Genomic DNA, 23962 nt, shown 5'->3' with positions numbered 1-23962 from the left:
TGCCGGCTCTCTGCTGCAGCCCTCCCCGAGCTAAGTTCTGTCCCCTCTCGGGCTGGGCTGCAGCCCTCCCCAGGCTGGCTCTGTTCTCCAAGGTCCCCCTGTCCCGGGGCTCAGCCCAGAGGCCCTGGCTCAGGCGGAGGGGCTGTCAGGGGCCAGAGCCCTGCCCTGACGGATGAGTGCTGACGGCCCCACTCCCTGCGTCCTCGGCCGCTGACACCCCATCACACTGCTGCGGGGACCCCGGGAGACCTGGCTGCCTCTGCGCACCCCCGCGGCAGCCTGCAGGCGACGGGGGCGGGGACGGTGCCAGGAGCCCCTCATTCGGCAGCACACCTGCGTCTCCACTCTCGGCTCCGCCGCGACGCTACCCGTCCCTGCCCTGCTCTGGTGGCGCCACTGGTGTCACCGGCCACGGCTCCATCCAGGAGTTGTCGGCGCGGCGGAGACTGCTGAGCGGGTCCCGGGCGCGCGAGGCCGGTGAGTGCGCGGAGGGGGCGACTGTGGGCAGGGAAGTGGGAGAGACGAGGGGGTGCACCTGAGGTGGCCGGTGGGAGACCGCTTCCGGCGCTCGCGCCCCCACCCCCACCGCGAGCCCGGGTCGGAGGTCGCTGCGCCCCCCGGAGCCCGGCGCCGTGGCGCACGCGCGGCCGCTCCCGCCGCCAACTTCTGTAGGTGCGAGTCGGCGTCGGGGGGACGCGGTCCGTGGCGGAGGCTTCGGGGACTCGCTGCCTAGTGAGTGACCGCAGACCGCGTGGGGGCCGCTCCTCAGTTTCCCAGGCCGGAGTCCGAGTTGCGCCCCGAGAGCTTGTGCGGGTCCTGCGGGGTGCGGGGTCGCGGCAGGCGCCGGGCGGGGAGGGGCGCCGGGCGGGGCGGTAAGTTCCCGCGGGGTCCCGGGGCCACGCGCTGACTTATCGGGGCGCCGCAGGCTCTGCTCCGTCCGGGGCGCAGGTACGGCGGGCACGGGGCGGCGGCGGGTCGGAAGTTTGCGGGCTGCGCGGGGCCCGGCAGGGCGTGAGGGGCGCCGGGGTGGCGGGACGCCAAGCTTGTCGGGGCGCGGGCGGGGCAACCCCAGTCCCCACGTCCCCCACTTAGCGGCGTCCAGGCTCGGCGCACCGGGACCATCAGGGCGCAGCAGCCCCATCCTTGTAGGAGGGCGCCCTCCGGGCTCGGCTGTGGAGGGAAGGGGGGAGGGAGTTGGGGTCTCGACTTCAGCCGAGGAGGAGCCTGGTCACCTCCTCTGCACCACGCCCTGTGGGGTGCTCCCAAGTCCCAAGGGCGCCAGCCGGGATGGGTGAGCTATAATCAATCCCCTGGTGGCTGGTGGTGGCTCCAAGCACTGGGTGCCCCCTCTCCCACCCTGGGGTGAGGCCTCCTGCGCCTGGCCTGCCACCAGTTCTGCCCCAGACAGGGAAAGGTTAGTGGGACCAGGTGTCTGCGCAGGCACACTGCGGGTGCAGGCCGCCCTGGGCACATGCACCCAGTCCCGGGTTGGGACACATGTGCGAATGAATGTGCCTTTGGGGGTGTGTGCTGCTGTCTGGGGGTGTCTTCTGCTTGTGCACAAGCACGCTGGGCAGGTGCCAGGTGTTCTCTGGGCCCCTGTGGGGTCAGCAGGTGCTGAGATGGCTCCCAACCAAGCCCCCCCACCCCAAGCCAGGTGACTCATCTGAAGCGGGAGCACAGGAGGGGCCCCTCGCCCCCTTAGTCCAGAGGCCTAGGAGGAGCCCCCCCAGTTCAGGGGTCTGGCTGGGAAGTGGGGTGGGTGGTGGCACCAGGCGGCACAGCTGTGTGGCTCCCAGGGCTGGGTGATCGATGGCCCCAGCACAGCCGCTTCCGTCTCCAGAGCACACACACCCATTTGTCATCTGTGTCTTGGGGGGGTGGGGGGCAGGGATGGGGCCTGCCTCTGCACCCACCACCAAGTCCAGGGAGTGTCTGCAGCCCCTAAGGGAGCCCCAGTTCCTCTCCTGGGCACAGCCGCCTCCTCCCAACCATGCACTCCTCTTGGAGCCCTGTCCCCTCCCCGATGTGGACATCCCTGCACAAGCTAGTCACTTAGCCTCTGCTCACCCTGCCCTCCACACTCTAGCCATGGCCATGCCAACCCCACCTCTGCAGGGCCCATCTGGACAGGCAGCCCTCTCCACCCCTGTGGCTGTTTCCATAATGGGGGTGCCCATCCAGTGTTTGGGGGCAGCAGACATGACTGCCTGCCATGTACAGAGCCCGAAGGCCAGCGGGGAGGACGGCCTGCTCCCAAAGGCTGCCCAGCTACCCCAGCCCTGCCCTGCTCAGTGCCCTGGCCGTCCCTGAACCCCGGGAGCAGGGCAAGTGTACATGTGTCTACATCCGTGAGTGACTGTGACCCTGTGTGTCCTCGGGTGTGCGTGTGTGTGTGTGCATGCGCCCTGTGCCTGTTCACACCCCCGGCCGTGCCGAGTGCATTCATGTGTGCAGTGACCCCGTCCACTCTGAGTGGAGTGTGAGCCTCGTGTGCCTGGGCCCCTTGCATTTTGGTGGCCGCCCTGCTCTCTGTTCTGAGTCAGCCCAGCCGTGCAGAGGTGGTCCCTCCAGGTGCTGAGTGAGGAGGGCTCAGCGGGAGCTATACGCTTGTGTGCACACACTCGCTGAGCACCCGGCTGAGGCACACACTGGGGCGGTGGACAGCCCAGGTGGCAGCCCAGATGGAGTGCAGAGCGGCTTCTGAGCAAGCGTGCGGGGGCATGGGGAGAGGAGGGTCTTGGCCAAGCTCGGCCGCTGCAGGCTCGGCTGCCGACCTGCCGGCAGCCACCCAGATGGAGCCAGGCTGAGCAGGTGGCTGTGCCGTGAGGCCATGCTGGACATCCACGCCCCCCAGCCTGGCCTGGCCCATGCAAGGCTGGCCCCCTCAGAGACCACAGTGCCCACCCGACGCCCTGCAGAGCAGGGACACTGTGTAAACAGGCGCTCAGAACCTCTGCTGGTTTCTCATCTCACGGCTCTTATCCTGGCTTTCCCGCGGGCAGGAAAGTCTCTGGAGGGGTTAAGACAAGGAAGGGCCGTGTCCCCAGGAGTGAGTCTGGTCATACTTGGCTTCCTCCAGTCACTCACCCAGTGCCCGTGGGGTAGACGGAGACCCGGGCTCTGCTGGTGTGGGGGAGATGGGCATGGATGGAATCACACCAGAAATGGGCCTGCTGGGGACTGGCCAGGCCTGAGGGGAGAGATGCGTGTAGGGTCAACCAATAAAGTACAGGACTTAAGCTTTAATTTTGGATGAACAACAAATAATTTTTTTAGTGCACATTCCAAATATTGGCTAGGTCATACTTATACTAAAAAAGTATTTCCTGTTTACCCGAGTCCCATTTACCTGGGCATCCTGCATTTTTTCTGCCGTGTGTCTGCTGACCCTACAGAGAGTGAGGTAGGGAGGCCACTTCTGCTGGCAGAGGCCAGGGAGGGGGACAGGGCGGGTGCCGGTGCCTGGATGCTTAGCCTTGAGCTGTGACAGAGGGGAGGGGGCATCGGCCGGGGCGGCTGGCAATGACCGAGGCCCTGTCCGCAGGTGGCCATGGGGCCGGGGCTTGCCCGTTAGCAGCTGCCATGTCCGGAGAGGCAGGCTCATGCCGCCTGGGCCCCGGGGCACGGGCCCGGGCGAGGAAGCCTAAGAAGCCACACTATATCCCACGGCCCTGGGGCAAACCCTACAACTACAAGTGCTTCCAGTGCCCTTTCACCTGCCTGGAGAAGTCCCACCTCTACAACCACATGAAGTACAGCCTCTGTAAGGACTCCCTCTCCCTCCTGCTGGACTCCCCCGACTGGGCCTGCCGCCGGGCATCGGCCGCGTCCCGGCCACGTGCACCCACCCCAGGCCACCCCGCGGATTCCTCGGACCCCATGGACCCCAGCGGCCGGCCCCAAGGAGCGCTGGGCGCTCCCGCCACGCCCGACCACATGGTCACCGATGTCCTCTCCCTGCGCCGCTGGGTTGGGGGCCCCAGGCCAGGGGCCGAGGGGTCCCCAGAGACACTGCTCCCTGAGGCCAGGGACCCCCAGAAGGGTGCGAGCCTCGGTGGCCTCCTGGCCGAGTCGTGGAAGCCGGGGAGGGTTGGGGGCCCGAGGAGCACGTCCGGGGTGGACGTGCCTGCCACGGGCCCTGAGAGCAGCGTCCCCTGCTACCCCCCGCCCACCCCCGGGGAGTTCCCTGAGGCCCAGAGCCTCCACCTGTCCCTGCTGGGCGTCAACTACCCTCTCGGCCCGGGCCTCTTTTCCTACCTGGGGCCCTCCCTGGCCGCTGCCGCCCACGTGCCCTTCCTGGCCTCAGCCAGCCCCCTACTGCCCCCGGCCACTGCCTTCCCTGCCCCACAGCCCCCAGAGCGCCCGGCCCTGGTCCCTCGCCTGTACTACCCCCTGCTCCTGGAGCACAGCCTGGGGCTACCGGCAGGCAAGACTGCCCTTGCCAAGCCCTCCGCCCCCCCCAAAGGGCCCCCCGAGACTCTGGTCCCTGGGCTGCTGAAGTTGCCAGTGCCTGGGCTGGGTGGGCCCTGGCCCCGTGGTGCTCTCAGGGACCCGGGGAAGGAGGGGGGGCTGGAGCGGGCTGCCCAGAGCGACCCCAAGAGGAAGCTGGCCCTGGGAGGCAGGCCAGAAGCCCCACAGGACCCCTGCAGCAGGATGAAATTCAGTTCCCAGAGCAGGTGGGTGTCAGGGGCCCCAGTCGTGGGGGTGTTAGGAGAGGTGGGAAGAGGGCTGGGGGGGAGGGTGGCTGGGCCCCCAGCTGGAGCTCAGTCACCAGGAATAGGGGCTTCAGGCCGCAGAGGGGAGACTGAGACCAGAGAGCCAAACTGTCCTTCCTTCTGGGGTTCCGAGGCCCTAGGCCAGGGCGCCAGGCTGGACAGGGGCGTGAAGGGGGTGGGGCACTGTGTGCGCAGCACAGCCTCCTGACTGGCTTCTGCCCCCCAGCCTGAGGACCGGCCCCTCCGTGATGCTGTGGCCTGAGGACAAGGAGCTAAGTGACCTTGAGAGCCCTGGTCCTGCGGCCCCCCTGCCCCAGCAACCGCTGGGCCTGTTGCTGGGGGGCCCTGGGCACGTGGGCGAGGACCTGACTCGGGCCCTTGGTGACTGTGCCAGGGTGGAACAGCGCCTGGGCCAGTTGGCGCCTGCTGGGGGCCTGGCCCCGCGGCCTCTGCGGGAGCAGCTGGGGAAGATCCGCCGGGAGCTGCTCACCATCCACCAGGCGCTGGAGCGGGCCGTGCGGCCACCTGACACTCCCCTCGACCTCTCTGTGAAACGGGCACCCACCAAGGGGCATGAGGTGCCCCCAGGGCTCTGGGGGCAGCCGGAGCTGGGCCCCATGCTGGTCCGGGGGACCCCCAAGCCACCCGGCATGCTGGCAGCCCAGCCTCTGTCCAGCCACACCACCAAGTGTGAGGCTGACTCCAGTGTCCCTCCACCGGGTCTTCCCCTCCAGGCCCCAGAGGACCCTGTCCTTCCTGGCAGCTGGGGCACCCGTGGTGGGCCTGGGGGCTCCTGGCCCCCTGAGGCTGTCCCTGGCCTGCAGAACCCCACGGGTGCCGAGGTCTGACCACAGCCGCTGCTGCCATCTCTGTCCTTAACAGACAGGGGCCCTTCTCCAACCCCATGCCTGCTGCCTGGCCCCACACCTGCCCCAGCATGCCCGTGGACAGACCCCACCCGCCATGGCCACACCCGTCTCTGGGGCCACACAAGTACAGCAGAGGGTCATGGCTCTTTAGTGATCACAGTTGTGGACATTAAAATGGAAACCACCTTCACACCCCGTCTGGGCCTCCTTCATCCCTTGCTGGTCTAGCGTCACCTTCTGCAGAAATGTCCCCAGACTGAGCGTCAGGGGGGCAGTGTCCAGACCTCCTCTTGTGGACTGGGCCCTCCCTGGGGGGCCGGAGTCTGGGGAGAGAGTGGGGAGCTTTCTATGGGGGGGGCAGAGTGGGGCGGGGGGAGGCAGGTAGGTGTGCACGGTCTCAGCCCTGGTCAGGCCTGTGTTTCTGCACGTGGGCTGTGGGCAGGGACCCCTGGACATGCTTCAGCCCCATCTGGCAGGACAGGCCTAATGTCAGATTCATGCAGGAGGCCGCTCCCTCTGTGGTTCAACGGTGCCCCCACATTCTGTGGCCCAGGGCTGTTCGCCCAGCGTGGCCTCCGCTGGGCCCCTGCCAGCCCCTGCAGCCACGATAGGCATCGGTGGCCTTCACAGCTCGCTGCCTCCCTCCCAGCGCGACCAGACTTGGCTTTTCCCACAGGCGGGGGTGGGGGGTGGGGGGCAGGCGGGGAGGGGTGCCCGGGGGACCCTCGGACCCAGCGAATCACTTCTGTTCCTGGGAGCTGGCCGCATCTCCACGCCCACCCAGCAATGGCCCCAGGGAGGGCAGTTCCTGCCTGTGCCTGGCTCCCCACGCTGGGCCAGCCGGGCTGGGGCCAGTCGGATCAGGACCTGCGGCCGCCCCATTAACCGCACCGGTAGCAGATAGCATCGCCGCCCGCCCCTCCGCAGTGTCCAGAGCTGGGGTGCAGGCGGTCAGGTAGGGAGTGCTGTGGGTCACAGACACGGCTGACCCCCACCTTCCAGGGGCTTCCTGGAGGGGCTGTGGGCTGAGTCAGGCGGTGTCTGGAGAATCCCCAGGTCCTGAGTCTGAGGGAGACCCACCCCACCTTGACCTCCCGTTAGCACCCCTACCTGGCTACCGCACCCCGACTTCTTATCACCCAATGGACAGACATAAGCCTGACCCTGCTGGCAGGCTGGTGCAGAAACAGGATCAGAGAGACAGGACGCAACCTGTCTAGTCCGTGGGGGTGCAAGATGCAGCCCCTGGAGGCCCCCGCCCTGGACTCTGGTGAGTGACCCAGCCAGCAGGTTGGGGGCACAGCCCCTTCCCCCAGGTCCTGAGATTTCAGTCCTGCTGGAGGACGGAGGCGGTGCTGTCTCCTGAGACAGCAGGTGGTGGAGGCCCTGGGCCCCCTGGGGAGGGTGGGCTGAGAGGACCGTGAGTGCAACCAGCTGTGCAGGGGCAGCGTGAAGAATGTCCCAGAGGCCAGAGTAAAGGCCCTGAGGCAGGAATGTGGCAGCACTGGAAGGTACATGGTGGGGTCAGCAGCTGAGTGATTGGACTCCTTAGAGCTTCCTTGGGTGCTGCTCAAAGGTGGCCCAGCCAGAGCTCTGCCTCCCTGCCCCCCTTCCCCCCTTCCCCCGCTCCTCTGCCAGGTGGCTCCTCCCACCCCCTCAGGCTCTGGTTTCCAACAACAGAGCGCGAGCCCCCCCAGGTAGGAGACCCCTCCCCACAGCCAGAGAGGCCTAGGAAAGGACTCCTGCTTCACCCCTCAGGAGTTGGAAGTCTCCAAGGGCTGTGTGGGGCAATGGGCAGGGGCTTGGGCTGCCCCCAACGAGGGCCACTTTCCCTGTCTGGAGAAAAGGTTCTATGGGCAGAGGCGTTTGAGAAACACTGCTCATCTGTCACCCCTCCCCCCACCTCGGACACCTAGACGCCCCTGAGCTCATTCCGGCCTCAAAACAAAACCCACAGCAGCCCTCCTGGGTCATGTGTCTCCCAGAATTGTGTTCAGGGACCGCATCTGGGAAAATAGGGCCCAGAAGCACGGCTGGAAGTCGGGACCTGGTGGAACAGAGTCAAATTTGTAAAACAGGAGGAACCAGCACCGCCGGGAAGTGTGCAGGGGGACCACTGTCACACTGCTTGGCACATGGTGGGGTGTCGTTTCTTTTGCAGCCCCAAACTTGGCCCAGTTGGAGGACTGGCTCAGAGAGGCTGAGGCTGTGATGTCCGCCTACCGGCCAGCTCTCTGGCCTCCTACCCTGACCTCCTGGGCCTCCCCCACCAGCGGGTCAGCCGCGTCCCAGGGACCACGCCTCACGCTGGACCTGCCTGGAGACCCCCCTCACTCCTGGTGGCCCCGGCTGCTTGGGTGGATCCCAGTGCCCGCAGGGGCTGGGGCCTGCACTGCTCCCCAGATGGCCTGCTCTTCCTGACGGCTGGGACTGCACCCTGCATCCACGTGCTGGACCTCTAGGGACGCTCCATCTGCCACCTGCCCTGCCTTGTGCCAGGGGCCAGGGCCTTCGTGACGGAGGACGTGGCTGTGACAGCTGCTGGGCTCGTGGTGATCAGTGACCTGGTCCACAGGGCTGTCCGTGTGCTGCAGCACACCGTCCGAGCCCCTCAAGGCCGCTGGGTGACAGTGGGCACGTTCTTGGCCCCCAGGGGGCTAGCTGTGGACACCCTTGACCACCTCTTGGTGACAGACTACGTGCCCGGGGCTGTGCACAGCTTCACACTGGGCCCTGCCTTGGAGCCACTGGCCCCCGCCTCCATGCTGGGCCTGGAGGGCCCCTGCTGGGTGGGTCTGGGGCCCGATGGGGGCCTGGCTGTGAGCGAGGAGTTCGGGGACGTGTGGCTGTTTGGCAGTGCCCACCAGCCCCTGTGCTCCCTGGGGGACCTGACTGGGCACCACTTTGGCAGCCCAGCAGGCGTGTGCACCGACGCAGCGGGCAGTGTCATTGTGGCGGACGAGCAGCGGCACCAGGTGACCCTGTTCCCCTGGGCCAGGGCGCCCATCTGCCTGGTGTCCGAGGGGCTGAGGTGGCCCCTGGGTGTGGCCTGTGCGCCCCAGGGCCAGCTCATGGTGGCGGATGCAGAAGACGGCTACATCAAAGTGTACCAGTCCTACTTGGAATTCGCCTGATCCGGTGGGCTTGAACGGGAGCAGCCCCTCACTGTGCATGGGTCCAGCCCCCGGAGTTTGGACCACGACAGGAGGAATGTTCAAGGTTTGCAGGGTCCTCCAGGGCTGCTGGCCATGCCTTCCTGACCTTGTACATTTGCTGACACTCCTGAGCACTGCTGTCGGGCCCGGTCCTGGCCTCCTGTCTTCCTCCTGGAAAGGATTCAGACTTGGTCCACAGCCTGGATCAGCTGCCTCCCAGCCTCCAAGGCCCAAGAGGCCTGCGCTTTGGGGCTGGCAGCTGAAGCCTGGAGATCTTCAGCGTGTTGGGCCAGCTACCAGCACTTACCCAGGCAGGATCTCCCACCAGGTGCCGCAGCCCTAGCCTCCTAATCAGACAGAGGCAGGCAGGGAGGGTGTGGCTGGGCGGGCAGGGCCGGGCTGGGCTGGGCTGGGCTGGGCAGCCTGGGCAGGGGCGCGGCCCTGCACTGTCCACCATTTTCAGAGGTGCCCCAGGTGCCAAGCCTCCTGAAGCTTCTCTGGGCCCAGCTGAGGTAAGGGGGGAGCAGAGGAGGGCCCCCCCCAGAGGTGCCCTGGGGTGACACATGGCTGGGTTGGAAGCCTCCATGCTCCTGGTCCACTTCTCCCATGTGACACTGTCTGAGCCTTCATTTTCTCCACTGCAAATGAGGATCAAACAGCTCCAAGCTCATGGGTGGGGTTGCTGGGAGAGTTCCGGGCAGTGGTCAACTGCTTAAAAATAGCAGGAAAATGAGGCCGGAAGGGGTAGGGGGTGTGTGGGGTTACTCTGAGTCAGGAGCCCAGCCAGGCTCCTAGTTCCAGTGGGTGGTCTTCAGGGGAAAGGGCCAGTGCCTTGTCCTGCCCCTGGGGGCTGGTGAGGGGATGGTCTCGGGGTCTGTGGTTTAGGCCATTGCCTGACAAGGTCCCCTCCATATGTCCCAGCCCCTGCAAAGGTGGGGCAGTATTAAGTGGGTCAGTGTAAGGAAGTGTGTGGGGCAGGTGCTCTGTAAACTTTAGTAGTTGCTGCTGGTGCTAGGGGTATTGTCCCCTGGAACAGGAGGGGCCAGGGACGCCTCCTGACCATCAGATCAGATGGCTTCAGACCCTGGGCTGGCCCTCCAACCTTCGTAGCTCACTTGGCCTCTACAGGGACTAGGGTGCAAAGGGGCCAGTCTGGGGCTGGGGTGGCAGCTTTTTCTGGGACCCTACCCAGGGCCTGGGGATCCTTTCACCCTGGGATGGTGGAGACAAGATGAAGTCTGGGACCCTCAAATGTCAGGTCTACTGGATCCCTCAGATGAAGAAAGCAGGCATGGGGGAGGTTTGGTGGCTGTGGGAAGGTGGGGAACTGGAAGGCAGGGGTGTTGGGGACACTGTGGGTAGACTGGAGGGGGAACAAAGATGCTGCGAGGGGGACAAGGACATGGGGGACAAGGACGTTGTGCACAGGGCATGGGGAGGACAAGGACGCAGTAGAGACAAGGGCGCTGCGCGCACGGGCCACCGGCTCCGGCGACCGGAACGTTGCGTGCACGGAACGCTCGGGCGAGGGCCGGAGGGCAGCCCGGGTGCCTTTGGGGCCGGACCGTCGCGCGGCAACGCCGGAAGCGGACGGAAATGGGGCTCGTGTCCCGCGGCGCCGCCGAGGCGGGGCTGGGGGCGGCGAGTGCTGTTGACCGCCCGGGCCCGCCCGACGCGGTCCCCAACCCCACCCCGACCCCGCCAGCTGAGGGCGCGGACCCGGGGAGCAGCCGGTGAGCAATCAGGGGGCGGGCCGGCGTCCTTGCGGCGCGACCTTGGGGAGCCGCCCCCGCCGGGCTGTGGGCCCCGACTCTTGCCGCGGCGGCCGCGGAAGCAGGGCCGGGAGCCCGAGGGTCTCCGGAGCCTCCTCCCGGAGGCGGCGCAGGCCTTTTGCCTCTCGGAGCCTCTATTTCCTCATCTGTAAAATGGGGACGCCGCCGGCCGCCGGCCAGGGTGGGCCTGAGACTTGGGAGGGCAGTGAGGACCCGCCAGCCCCTGCAGGAGCCCGCCCTCCCAGCCCCACGGGCCGCGTGGATGCCCTGGCGGGGAGTCTGGACCCCCGCCCTGTGGGGTGAAGGGCGGCCGGCCGGTTCCCTCTGGCCCACCCCAACCCGGGTCCCTCTGTGGACCCTTTGGAAGGGCATTCATGGTCAATGGAACTGGCTGTCAGAGCTTTACAGTTGTTCCTGACTGCAGTACAGGGCAAAAACCAGAGCCTGTGGGGAAGAGCATTCTTTACTGAATGCCTGTTGTTTTTTAAACACAAACACATGGAGTAACAATGAATTCTTGTGAGCTACTGAGGAGCAGTGACCAGGAGGCTCCGCAGAGGATGGTTTTAGCCATTTAGATGTCCCTGGCCAGTCATAACTGGGCTTTTGCTCTGAATCAGGTCTTGTGGAGGATGACAGGATGTCCACTTCACAAGGTAGATGGTTGAGTTCAGGTTATGCGGGGAGGGTCGTTCTAGTGACTGCATGCCCTGACCGATCTGGAATGGGCTGGGTCACAGGGAACCAGGTGTCATTCATAACAGAGGCAGCTTTCCCAGGCCTGTGCCCTTGTTTTTATCACAGTCTTTAAAGATGCACACGGCTGCCTGCGTGTTACTGCCCCGCTTTCTCCCATCTGCACCTCTGCTATCGATTGCCTCCTCTTTCATCTTTTCCTGGCTGTCTGATCTGAGCAGACTTCTTTGTGTTGGTCACTCCCAGAGGCTGAGGTAGTGGTGGGGATGGGAACTTACCCCGTGATTTAAGAGTTCTCTCTCACTACCCCATAGATGGGAACACCAACCTCTGCCCTCCGCTCTTCCCCAGACATGAGGAGCTTTTTTTTTTCAAGGTAAACTTTGTAGATGAAGCATAAAACACACAAAGAAAGTGCACAGATCGTATGTGTACAGCTCAGTGAATTTTCTGAAAGTGAACCCACCGTGTAACCAGCTTCGCCCAGAGCATCTGCTCAGTGTTAGGCCAGTTGTGTTTATTTTCTGACAGTAGCTCTGGGCAGTTTTCCTTAGCTCCTGTGAAAGAAGTCCCTGAGCAGGGTGTGATTGTGCCATTTGGCTGAGCTGGTGGGTCCCGACAGGCTGGTACTGAGAGGCTTGGACCATGATGGCTGGTCCCCTATGGTGGTCACCAAGCGAGATGTACTGGGATCCTCACAGGCAGAATTGCTCTGTGTCTCTCACGATGCCCATGCAGAAGTGTCAGGAAGACAAGGTGGTCCTTGATGCCCTTGCTGATGGCCACAGGAACTTAGCCCCGGGGCTGCCTTTGGGCTCCAGGCTTTCCCCTGCTGACACCCATGTTGCCTGCCCTCTCTGGTCTCTGGGGGGGAGGGGTATTTGGGAGTCCAGCTGCTGCTGGACTCAGAGGGATGCTTTTCAGTCAAAACCCACAGGTGGGAGAAGCCTCGCCCCTCCAGCCCCACTCTGGACTGCAGGGGAGGAAAGCGGCTTCACCAAGTTGCCTTTTTTTTTTTTTTTAATTTATTTATTTTTTGGCTACGTTGGGTCTTCGTTGCTGTGGGTGGACTTTCTCTAGTTGCAGCGAGTGGGGGCTACTCTTCATTGTGGTGTGTGGGCTTCTCACTGCGGTGGCGTCTCTTGTTGCAGAGCATGGGCTCTAGGCGCGCAGGCTTCAGTAGTTGTGACACACGGGCCTAGTTGCTCCGCGGCATGTGGGATCTTCCCAGACCAGGGCTCGAACCCGTGTCCCTTGCATTGGCAGACGGATTCTTAACCACTGTGCCACCATGGAAGTCCTACCAGTTGCCTCTTAAGCCCTGGGCATTTGAGGCTCCTCCCACAGCCCCCCTGATCCTCAGGAAAGGGCTCCCTCAATGTCGCACCTCCCCAACATGTGTGTCCCTCTCTCTCCCCCTCTCTCCAAGGGCCTGTTGAGCACTGGGGCCTGGAGGACCAGGCTCAGTCTGAGGCCTGTGTCCCTCCCTCAGGTGTATCTCCAACTTGGGGGTCTTAGCTCAGGGCAGCTTCTCTGCCCTTTGTGCTGACACAGTGGGGTCGTTAGTGTCTAGGAAAGGGCGAGCTCCAAGGTGAACCCTCACCAAGGTGAACCTCCTGCCCGTCAGGCCCTGTCTAGGAGGGCTCAGGTGGGAAATGAGTTGCTCACTGAGAATCCACATCCGCAGTGAGCTGACTCCTGTGCAAGGCAGGGCTCACAGTCCCACAGGATTCAGGAATTGCAGCTGCGTGGGGATGTTATTGCTGCTCAGAGGTCCTGGGAAGGCTGGTGTCCCCTCAGCCATTCTCCAGGGCTGGAGAACTTCTCCCACCCCCATTTCTAGAACACTGCCTGGTTGCGGGAATAGGTAGTCCTGAAGGAGGTGCTCAGCTGTGACAAGAGGATGGGGCTCCCAGGGAAGGATGGGCACAGCCGCAGGCTGGAGGGTTGGGATAGAAGCAGAAGCCCCATGGAGCTGAACCTGTTCCCTGAGCACCAAGGCTCCCCCAGGGGGCTCACTGGGAAGGGAGGTGGGCTTTGGCACCAGGCATGTCCCCAGGCATCTTCTGGCGCACCTGTACTAATGCCCACAGCTGCCAGCGGTGTGGACACATCTGATTTCCCTCAGCTCAGCGGCAATTTGTTTAAATGTTCATGTTTATTCTTGCTAGCTTAGTAAGTAAATCACGGTTTGTTAGATTTTTAATTTAAATTACTTTAATTGTTAATGAGATTGTAGATTTTTCCATGTGCTACACATCAGAAACTAATCAGTTCCCTAAAAACAAAAATTAAACCCTTGTGCTCACCCCGGCACAGCCTGTGAGTGGTGCTGAGCAGGTCACGTGACCTCACCTGTATCAGCCTGCCTGTGTCTGGAGTGGGGAAGCGTTGCCCTGCCTCAGGGTAGGAATGGGAGTGGCCTGGGCCTGTACTCACAGCAGCCAGGGGCAGAGATGGACAGCTGGGGCCCCCTGCCAGCCTCGTGACCAGACCCAAAGCTGGTTGCCCCCACCTATGGGCCCAGTGGCCATGTGGATGTGTCTGTCAAGGCCACCTGTTGGCCAGGACCTGCAGCCCTGGCACTGCCAGCCACCCCGGGTCCTCGGGGCACAGTGGCACCGGCAGCAGCTCTGAGCTGAGCCCCTCCTCTCTTCCAGAGGCCCCGGCATGGTGCTCAAGGCCTTCTTCCCCACGTGCTGTGCCTCGGCGGACAGCGGCCTCCTGGTTGGACGGTGGGTCCCGGAGCAGAGCAGTGCCGTGGTCCTGGCTGTGGTGCACTTCCCCTTCATCCCCGTCCAGGTCAAGGAGCTCCTGGCCCAGGTGCAGCAGGCCAGTCAGGTGGGCGTGACTGTGCTGGGCACCTGGTGCCACCGCCGGCAAGAGCTGGAGGAGAGCCTGGGCCACTTCCTGGAGGGCCTGGGCGCCATCTTCTCCCACAAGCCCTGGTTCCAGCTATGCCGGGAGAGAGGCAGCAAGTCCTGGAGCTGCAAGGCCACCCACTGGCGGGGGCCCGCCTCCCCTGCCGCCTCCGGCGAGGACCAGGTCATGCTTATTTTCTACGACCAGCGCAAGGTGCTGCTGTCCCAACTGCACCCGCCCACGGCCCTGCCCGACCGCCAGGCTGGGGACACCACAGCCAGCGCGGGGGGCCTGGCTGCTGTCTTTGACACAGTGGCGCGTAGCGAGGCACTCTTCCAAAGTGACCGGTTCGATGAGGGCCCCGTGCGGCTGAGCCACTGGCAGTCGGAGGGCATGGAGGCTAGCATCCTCGTGGAGCTGGCCAAGTGGGCAGCAGGGCCTGTCTGCCTGTTTCTGGCCTGCCTGCTGTCTCTCATCTCAGCTGCCAGCTCCTGTCGGTAGGTGCCCCTTGGCCAGGCAAGGGAGAGTTGGGCCCCTGAGGCCTAGGCCCACCCCTTGGTGTGCAGGGATCATGGAGGCCCAAATGGCCCTTCTGAAGCTTACCGCTGCCCCCTGCACCCCTGCTCTCATCCCACGCTCCCTCCGCACTGTAGCTCAGAGGATACCCTAGTGGTGGTTTCTGTTCTGGTGTCCCTCGCTCCTGTGGCAAAGCTAGGCTTCCTGGAAGCCCCTGTGGTTGCGTGGGACACACTGAGTAGGGATACATGGTGACCCTCAGACAGCTCAGGTCCCTGAAAGGAGAATTAGATGATGAACAGACCGTGTTGTTGCCGCGCAGCGGCCACTGTTTGCCTTGCTGGCAAGTTGCTTGTCCTGCAGACCCACAGGCCCACCTGCTTCCCTGGCCCCGACCTCGCAGGAGAGGCAGCCCTGGGAGGCTGTGGGACAGCATCCACTTGCTGTCTGTGGGGCTGGGGGCGTGGTCCCCAGCCTGGGCCGCTCTCTAGAATTACCGGAACACTCCTGGCTTCGGGCCTGGTCAAGGGATTTGTAAAAGCCCCTGGGGGCCCTGAGGATGCTGGGGCAGCATGCGGGTGTTCTGGCGAGTTAGCCACAGGACCCTCTCTCTATGAGAAGCCACCTCCCTGGTGGTACCACCTGGTATGGGACAACTGTGCTGCATCCTGAGGTCCAGGGTTTCGACTGTCAGGTTTGGGGACTGGCCTCGCCGGCTCACCAGGGGCTCTGGGAGCGCTCGGGCCTGTCCCTGCAGAGAGACCCCAGCAGCTACGTGCGCACACCACCTTGGGCTGTGGGGGCTGCTGGGTATCCTGTCCTGAGCGGTGGGTTTCAGAGCTTCACAGCCCCTTGGAATGAATCGTGTGAAAGTGTGTCTGGGCCTGGGTGCAACTTTGGGAAGAGAAATTCCTTTTGTCAGCTCTCAAAGAAAGCAAGAAAGGTTATGAACCGCTTGAGTGCCCCGAATCCCGATCTGCCCCTTAGGTAGGCAGGTGCTGGCTGTTGGCGGAGGTCAGGAGCCCTGTGACGTCCATGTGGGGAATGGCTGTTGCTGCCCAGGGCAGGTGCAGGTGCTGCCCAGGGCTGGTCTGAACCTCGGGGAGACCCTGCATGGGGGTCTCTGCAGCCCATGCGAGGCTGCCTTCCACTGGACTGGAATGGGGGGTGCAGTGCAGACCACACTTCACTCTTGGAATTGGGTCAGAGTGGCTTGGCTGAGGACAGAAGCTTCAAACCTTCAAGGTCAAGACCTCCATCCTCCCGAGGGCCTGAGCGTGATCATCTGGCGGCTCTGCACTTTGCACGAGCCCTTTAGGTCCCTCCTGCCGGCAGTGGGGCTCTGGGTGGGAGCTAGGCTCTGAGTTGCCATTGGATGCTTTGTCCACCTTTGCTTGAGAACATCTCCCCTCAATGCCTTCATGTCTGTGAAGTGTCTGGTTCTTTCTTTGCTGCGTGAGAGATAATTCTCGTTGAGCAGTCAGGTCAGCTGAAACCCTTGACACGGACACGCGTCCGGCAGGCACTCAGCTTCAGTGCCTGGAGTCAGCACCTTGCGTTCCCAGTTGATGTTTGTGAGTGACCGCAACCCCCGCTGGGCTGCCCACCTGGGTCCTCCCCCCGTGTCCCCGCCCCGCTGAGTTCAGGAGTGTGGCTACTGGTATTTGGGGAGACCAGGGCCCTTCCTCTCTGCACGTTGAGGGATATTGGCCACGGCTGAGACAGCCCTCCCTCCCTGGTGGGCAGAAGAACCCCAGAGACCCGGAGGTCCATCCTTCTCCCTGCCTCCGCAGGGTGTTCAAGCTGTGGCCACTGTCCTTCATCTGGAGCAAACTCTCCACGTGCGAGCAGCTCAGGCACCGGCTGGAGCAGCTCACACTCATCTTCAGCACCCGGAAGGCTAAGAACCCCGCCCAGCTGATGAGGTGCGGGTCCTGCCCTGGTCTCCTCCACAGTGGCCAGACGCGCCACGGGCCCAGCCCCTTCCCCACAGCAGGCCTGCCCAAGCTGACCCTTTCTGGCCACGCCACCCTCACCACTCGCTCCTGTTGGACCCCTCCTTCCAGGAAGGCCAACATGCTTGTCTCTGTGCTCTTGGATGTGGCCCTTGGCCTCACGCTGCTGTCCTGGCTCCACAGGAAGGACCTCATCGGGCAGCTGGCTGATGCCCTCATCCCTGTGGCTGACGTGAGTTGGTTGAGGTGTACTTGAACACCTGTTTCCCAGGGTTGGGGGGCAGGACCCTTCCTGGGGGCAGCAGAGCCCCCTCAGCCAGCCAGAGCAGCTCACCCCTGACCCCAGACAAGTCCCCTAGGAGCTGCTGTGTCTTACAGAATAGGTGGGGCTGTGTAGACCTGGGCCCTCCAGCTCCTGGCCTCTTCCTGCAGGTGGCCTGTCTGGAGCCCCCTTGTGTTGGAGACTTTTAGGGGGAGCCACCTCCCTGCCAGGCTCAGTGTCATGGCATCCCCATTGCCTCCCAACCGTGCATGACCATTTCTGCTCTCCTGGTTCTTCGGGGTGGCTCACTTTTGGCCTGGGCGCTCTGCACAGTCAGCATCACAGAGACCTTGTGTGCGTGCCGGTGTCTGTGTGGTCGAGCTCAGCCTCCCACCCTGATGCCTGCACCAGTTCTGCATCTCCCATGCTGAGAGCCAGAGGCACCAGCTCATCGGCTGTGCTCCTGAACTTGCCCTGCACAGTCTGTGCGCCGTTCCCAGGGCCTGGGCACCGCCCCAGCCTCCTCTCCCTTCCACAGTCATCCTCCCACTGTCTGTCCGTGCTGGCTCTGAGCCTTCATCTTCTTTGCCTCCTTCAGAGGCCCTGTCACTTCTATTGGGAGATTGTCTTCTTGCCTAGGGCAGCCCCTCTGGTCCCTCAGTGCCCCACCCCCCCTCCCCCTCTGCCCAGGCCTCTGTGGGGCTCCTGGCCCTGGGTGTGGTAGAGCCGCTGCGGCCTGGCTGCGAGGTCCTTGTGGACTCAGCTGCTGCCTGCTGTCATCAGCGTCCAGGCACAAGTGTGCACTGGGCCTGCTTGTGGCCAGGCCAGGACCCTGCAGGCAGGAGCCCCTACAGGCCAAGAGTCCCATAGCTTCTCAGGGAAGCCTGGCCCAGGAGGCAGGAGGGTGCTCTGCCTTTTGGCCAGCTTCATCCTAGGCCTCCCTTTTGCAAAATTGCTCAGAAATATAAATATTTAATTTAAAAATGAAAGCCTCTTCCTGACGCCAAGCTCTTATCCTTTAAATATTAAATAAGGTCTATTTATAAAGAACATTCTGTTCCCCTTTTCACTGCTCCTGACACGGCAGAGGCCTTCACCCAGGGTTGGGAAAGGCCTGCATTGGTACGTGGGAGGGAGGTGGCAGACTCTGGAGCAGGGATGTCGGTCCTGTGGCCTCAGTGTTGGGGATGAGGCCAGGAGTCCTGCAGGCCTGCCTCCCAGGGCTGGCACAGCTTTCCTCCCGGGGCGACCAGGACAGTAGTTGGCCTCCCTGCTTGCTTGTGAGGGTCCCTGTGCTATCTCTGGTCCTCACTTGACATTGTTCTTCCCTCTGCGGGACCCTCCAGCACCCACCTCCTCCCTGCTCGCCTTCTACGGCGGCCCCTGATGGGCTTGACCCCCTCACTCTCACTCAGGGTCACCCAGATGGGTAACTGGGGTGGGGCCAGTTGATGGATGGTGTGGCCCTCATGTGTCCTCGCAGCACGTGGCCGAGGAGCTCCAGCATCTGCTACAGTGGCTGATGGGCGCACCCGCTGGGCTCAAGATGAACCGGGCGCTGGACCAGGTGCTGGGCCGCTTCTTCCTGTACCACATCCACCTGTGGATCAGTGAGTGCCAGCGGTCAGGCGGGCCGCCTCGGGGTTTCACCCAGCCCCACTGACCCGCACTTTGGCTCCTGAAGCCCGTGCCCCCGGGGACATAGACCCTGGCTGAGGGGGGGCAGTGGGGCCCAGCCAGGCCCTGTCCCCTTGGTCTCTGCTTCCTGTTGACCCAGCATCCCATGTGTGGAGCCTTGCTATGCTGTGCTGGCCACTCACAGTTTCCAGAAGCTTGGGGCAGCCATCCTCATGGTGGGCTTGGGGGGGACCAGGACCTCCCTGGGCTCCCCCCTCAAGGCTGACCCCCATCCCACCAGGCTACATCCACCTCATGTCCCCCTTCATTGAGCGCATCCTGTGGCATGTGGGCCTCTCAGCCTGCCTGGGCCTGACGGTCGCCCTGTCCATCCTCTCAGACATCATAGCCCTCCTCACCTTCCACATCTACTGCTTCTATGTCTATGGCGCCAGGTGGGTGTGCACCCCCCCACTCCTGCGGGCTGACCCAGTGCAGCCCCCCGAGCCCTGGGCACCACAGACAGGCTTCCGGGGCCGGGTGGGCATGGGGTCACCAGCCCAGCTCTGATGGTACCACGTCCTGCAGGCTATACTGCCTGAAGATCCATGGCCTGTCCTCACTCTGGCGCCTGTTCCGAGGGAAGAAGTGGAATGTTCTGCGCCAGCGCGTGGACTCCTGCTCCTATGACCTGGACCAGGTACCAGCTCCAGCTCCAGTCCAGCTGCCCCTTCCGATGGGCCGGTGCAACTGCTCAGGCACCACAAGGGGCAGCCTCACTCCTGTTTTGCAGGGCTCCGGGGTGTATGGGGAGCTGCAAGGGGTAGGGTGTATGCAGGACCTCAGACAGGGCGAACCTTGCCCAGGCGGGGATGGACCCTGCTCTCAGGAGGCTGCGGGGCTGCAGGTGCTTAAGGTGACCTTGCACAGGGCTTGGCTCTGGCTAGTCCCATTAGCTTGCTCAGACCTGACACAGGGACCCTGAGTGCTGCCTTCCAGGGCACGTTTTTTGCTGCCTAATTTTCACCACCCTCCTGTCTTTAGTGTACGGGCTGTATACCCTGTCAGCTGGTCTCCCCAACCCCTGTCACCCCATGTGTCACCGGGTCTGGAGGCAGGTGTCCCTCCCAGTACTGCAGAGAGCTGTCCTGAGTGGGCTTCCCCAAGTGGTCTCAGGAAGCTGGCAGGCGTTCCATCTCTGCTCAATTACAGGACGGATTTAGTGGGATGGGTATCGGGTGTGCCCAGTGCTGGCAGGGCTGTCGCTGATGCTGGCATCCTTTCTCCCTGTAGCTGTTCATCGGGACCTTGCTGTTCACCATCCTGGTCTTCCTTCTGCCCACCACGGCCCTGTACTACTTGGTGTTCACCCTGGTGAGCCAAGTGCTGTGTACCATGGGGGTGCTGGGCGTGTCACCTGGCCAGTGGACCTAGCCCACAGTGCTTGGAGTGGTGACTGCTAGCAGCTGTGGGCAGGTCGTCCATCCCTGCCGGCCACATGGGGTGTGGCTGTTCTGGACTCTGGGCAGTGTGTGCTGGCCCTGGAACAGGCAGGGGTCCCACCCGCGGGGGACACCACCCACTACTGCTCTGGGACACGCATCTGGGTTCACAGAGGGCAGGGGTCTCCCGTGTTATGGGGGAGGCGAGCACAGACAGCAGGAGGGGAGTGGCCCCCGGGTGGCTGGGCTGAGGGCCCAGTGGCATGTTTCCCTGGGTTGGAGCACCACCTCCTCTGACCTGGCAGCAGGGCAGACCGCTCCAGCCTGTGGCTTCCCTGCCTCCCTGTGCTCAGGCCTCAGGTTCAGGGCGGGGGTCCCTGCCCTCCTCTTGGGACCCGTCAGGCTGTTCTGCTCAGGGGCATGCAGTGTGGCTGTGGCCACAGTCCCAGGTCAGAGACCCTGAGCACTGTCTGTGATGCAGCTCCGGCTCCTGGTGGTCGCTGTACAGGGCCTGATCCATCTGCTTGTGGACCTCATCAACTCCCTGCCACTGTACTCACTCGGCCTCCGGCTCTGCCGGCCCTACAGGCTCGCAGGTAGGTCTGCATGCTGGCTAGGCGGCGCAACTGCGGGCCCTGGATGCAGCCGTGTGTGGGGCGGGCAGGGAGGACAAGAACCTGGTCCCGGGGCCTGAGCTGGAGGGAGAGGCTCCCTGCCCTCAGGTTCAGAGGCCACATAGGCAGCCCTCAGCCTCCCCTGTGACGAGTGTGGACGTTTGCTCTGAGGTCTGTCTGCAGTAGTCCTGTAGGTGGTGCCTGAAAGTGGCTCAGAAAAGACGTGTCTCGTGTGGTTGTGTGGAGCTGTGTGTGCCTGCTGGTGCCTCTCCTCCTGGAGGGGACCGGCCAGGGTGGAGGACGCCGGGCTGGCCAGAGCTGTGTGACAGGCGTGCCTCCCGCCCCGCCCCCAGCAGGCCACCACCTGCGGGGACAACACGCACCAGCTCAGCTGCTCCTGTCATCCCCTCTGCAGGTGATGCCCCTGTTTGCATGCTGACACCAGCCACGGGTTGGCCAGATGCCCCTGACAGGAGGCTGTCCCCACTGCAGGCCTAGGGAGGCCCGACCCAACTGGTCACTGAGTTGTGGGTTGGCTCATCCGGTTCAGGGGCTTTGAACATAACAGGAAACTTGAGGAGTTGCTGGCACGGCCCCAGAGCTGACCAGCATGCCCAGGAGCCCCTGGACTAGTTTGCAAATGGCAGCTCGGCCGCACGCCAGAGTTCACGGCTGCTGCTCCCAGCCAGTTCCGAGTCAGAAGACATGAATGTGCATGTTCCCTGGGCTTTGGGCCTTGAGTCTGCCCGCTGGATGGCCTCAAACCCTCTTTCCAAGCCACGTTCTCCACAGACCCCCAGGTGGCCCAGGCCAGGGGCCCATGTGTAGTGCTGCCCATGCTCCCTGGTCCCCCAGCCCCCACCCACACTTCAGCACGCCTGGAAGCAGGCAGGTGGAGAGCCTGGACCCGGCACCTTCCTCTCCCAGCCCTCAGCTCACAGCTAGAGCAGAGTCCTTTTAACTAGACATAAAAGGCCACAGATGCCGCCTCTTCTCTCCACCGAGTTTGCCTTGGGGCCTCTTCATCAATTGATAATTAGCTCCTGTTTCTCCTTTCAAGACCTTCCGCCTTGGGAATCCCCAGGCTTGAGAGCCCACACTGCAGGCCAGAGTGTGGTGGGTCCCTGAGTCAGCCGTGCACACAGCAGTTGGAAGGCACTGAGATGCCAGCAGGGTGCCCACCACCCAGCAAGTGCCTCGTCCACTCTGGGAAAACCCCTGTCCTACTCAGAAAGCAGCACAACCTGCCCGCTTTTCCCCGCCTGCTAGACCCGCAGCTTTGGTCTCTCAGTGCAGTTCTGCAGGAGGCCCTGACGAGGGCCAGGCTGCAGCTCAAGGAGGCAGATGGGAAGGACGGGCTGGAGAGGCGAGCTGCTGCCCGGGCAGCCTGTAGCCCTCGGAATGCCGCTCGGAGCAGGAGCGCTGGTGGGGGCGGCCTGCAGGGCCCTGGGAGCCCTGGAAGGCCACCCTCCCTCACGGGGACCTTGCTCTCCTTACAGCCGGGGTGAAGTTCCGAGTCTTGGAGCACGAGACTGGCAGGCCCCTCCGCCTCCTGATGCAGGTAAGGCCTCCACACAGCCCTCATGCTGTTGCCCGCCATGAGGCCACCCATGTTCTGAGGCATGTTCTGTGCCGCCCTGGGTGTGGGCCTCACAGGCCTGGGTGAAGTGCAGGCAGGAGGGCCCAGCAAAGCTGAGGGGTGGGGCCCGGGGGAGACTCGCCCACCCCCAAGGCCTCTGGGCACCATGAACCTCTGTGCCTGGAACCTCCCCCAGCAGGGCCCATATATGGGGTCCCGTATGCTGTGCCAGACACCCTCAGCCACCCAGGGCACCTGCCTGCTGGGCCTGCATCCCTGTCTCCTGCCCTGGGCCCCCGGGCTGTCCTTCCAGGCAGAATAGCAGAGACTTGGCAAAGGCCTCAGGACACACCTGAGGCCTACTCTGTTGAGCTCCTTTATCTTAAGCAGTCTGGGGCCTGTCTAGCGGGAGGGAGCAGGCCAGGTGCTGGTGTTGCTGGATGCAGGTGTCCGGTTGGCCTGAGGGGAGAAGTCAGATGCTGAGGCAGCTGGGCCCTGTGTGGTTTTCTCGGGAGTGTCCTGAGTCCCACTTGAGGAGGCTCCAGGGAGCTGAGTGAGTCCTGGAATGGAGGGGTCGGTGCCCCGCAGCCGGGCCAGAGCGGAGCCCGCCTGACCGTGGCCCAAGCCTGCCTCCCAAGCCGCTCACCCTGACCCCCGTGTACCCCAGGTGAGAGCGCATCTGGCACAGAGCTGGCCCTGCCCCATGGTTGTCCAGCCCAGGGAACCCCCACGCAGGCCTGCCGGTCCTAGAGAGCTGGACTCCCAGGGAGTTGGGGGCTGTATCCCACTGACCGCTGCCCTTGTGCTTCCAGATAAACCCCCTGCCCTACAGTCGCGTGGTGCACACCTACCGCCTCCCCACCTGTGGTTGCCACCCCAAGCACTCCTGGGGTTCCCTGTGCCGCAAGCTGTTCTTCGGGGAGCTCATCTACCCCTGGAGGCAGAGAGGGAACAAGCAGGACTGAGGGGCCCTGGCCACCAGCCGGCCCAGCACCACCTCCTGCCAGGGTGTCAGGGTAGCACATGGTCCTGCTCTTTGCCTTCCTGCCCCTGGTTGCCTGGGGCCTCTGCAGGCCCTGCCGGGGCCCTGCCTGCCACATCTCCTCCTGTCTCTGAGGTCGTGGGAGTAGTGAGCAGGAGGATGCGGGAACGGCCAGCCAGGCCAGCGGCCCACGCTCCAGCACCAGCACATTTGCCTCGGGAACCCCCTGCTGACCTGTTGTGATGGCACGGTTAACCTGGTGCGCACCGGCCCCCCAGGCCTATCCAGAACCCCCGTCCTGCCCCCCACCCCAGTCTATACCCAGACCCTAGGAGGGGGTGCAGAGCCCTGCCTCTGCCCACCATGCCCGTTCCCAGTGGGGTGGGCTGGCAGGTCTTTCTGGCTGCTCATTGGCGCCCCATCCTATCATGAGGTGGAGGGGATCCTTCCCAGGGTGCACTCAAGTGTCCTTGAGACTCTGGCCCCCAAGCATCTCCTTCTCTGGGGGATGCCCTCCTGGGTCCCCAGTGCCTTCCAGCTGTCTCAGTGGAGCCACCGCCAGCCAGTCTGGGGGATCCAAGCCACTGCTGAACCCCAGCGCAGTCCAGCAGCTCCAGGAACCTGGGCAGCAGCGCCCCTCACACCCTGATTCGCATAGGGCTTACTTGTTGATACTCCTGGAGAGACTGCTCTGCAGGAGGAGCTGCCCTCAGGGCTTTGGGTGTCCCTGTGTGAAGCCAGGCCACATGGGGTGCCTGGAGCTGTCAGCAAAGACCCACGCACCCGGCTGCCCCGTTCCTGCCCTGTACCCCTGCAAATCTTCCATCTCGCTCACCGGCTTCTCCTGGGCAGATGCTCCTGCAGCCCCCAGGGAGGGGTCCTAGCACTCAGGCTGCATCTCCCTGCTGGCCACAGGCAGAATC

At 63.7% G+C, this 23962-nt stretch overlaps 3 protein-coding genes across 4 annotated transcripts; all 3 read left to right on the top strand.

Annotated features, from left to right (window-relative positions):
* Positions 1–3585: 3585 nt before the first annotated feature.
* Positions 3586–5566, top strand: PRR35 (proline rich 35; the record flags this gene model as incomplete). The annotated part of the gene is made up of 2 exons (XM_082858287.1): positions 3586–4679; positions 4945–5566. The coding sequence occupies 2 exons, from the start codon at positions 3586–3588 to the stop codon at positions 5564–5566; spliced, it is 1716 nt and encodes a 571-aa protein (XP_082714413.1).
* Positions 5567–8319: 2753 nt separating this feature from the next.
* On the top strand, positions 8320–8721 carry NHLRC4 (NHL repeat containing 4; the record flags this gene model as incomplete). The annotated part of the gene is made up of 1 exon (XM_082857795.1): positions 8320–8721. Exon 1 carries the CDS (start codon positions 8350–8352, stop codon positions 8719–8721), a length of 372 nt encoding a protein of 123 aa, XP_082713921.1. The 5' UTR covers positions 8320–8349.
* A 1617-nt stretch (positions 8722–10338) lies between these two features.
* Positions 10339–23107, top strand: PIGQ (phosphatidylinositol glycan anchor biosynthesis class Q; the record flags this gene model as incomplete). Of its 2 annotated transcripts, none has more annotated exons than XM_082857619.1 (11): positions 10339–10475; positions 13871–14569; positions 16382–16513; positions 16655–16775; positions 18289–18415; positions 18724–18877; positions 19011–19122; positions 19716–19796; positions 20346–20460; positions 21978–22039; positions 22870–23107. In XM_082857619.1, the coding sequence occupies 11 exons, from the start codon at positions 10339–10341 to the stop codon at positions 23020–23022; spliced, it is 1893 nt and encodes a 630-aa protein (XP_082713745.1). In that variant the 3' UTR covers positions 23023–23107. The 2 variants fall into 2 exon arrangements, with proteins under 2 accessions (XP_082713745.1, XP_082713746.1); XM_082857620.1 differs by having other exon boundaries at positions 10366–10475; positions 16727–16775.
* Positions 23108–23962: the final 855 nt, after the last annotated feature.

The sequence above is a fragment of the Leucopleurus acutus genome (genome assembly GCF_964270905.1).
Source record: "Leucopleurus acutus genome assembly, chromosome: 16".
Lineage (NCBI taxonomy): Eukaryota > Metazoa > Chordata > Mammalia > Artiodactyla > Delphinidae > Leucopleurus > Leucopleurus acutus.
Note: the sequence above shows the minus strand (reverse complement) of the source record. Positions and strands in the feature narration are given on the sequence as shown.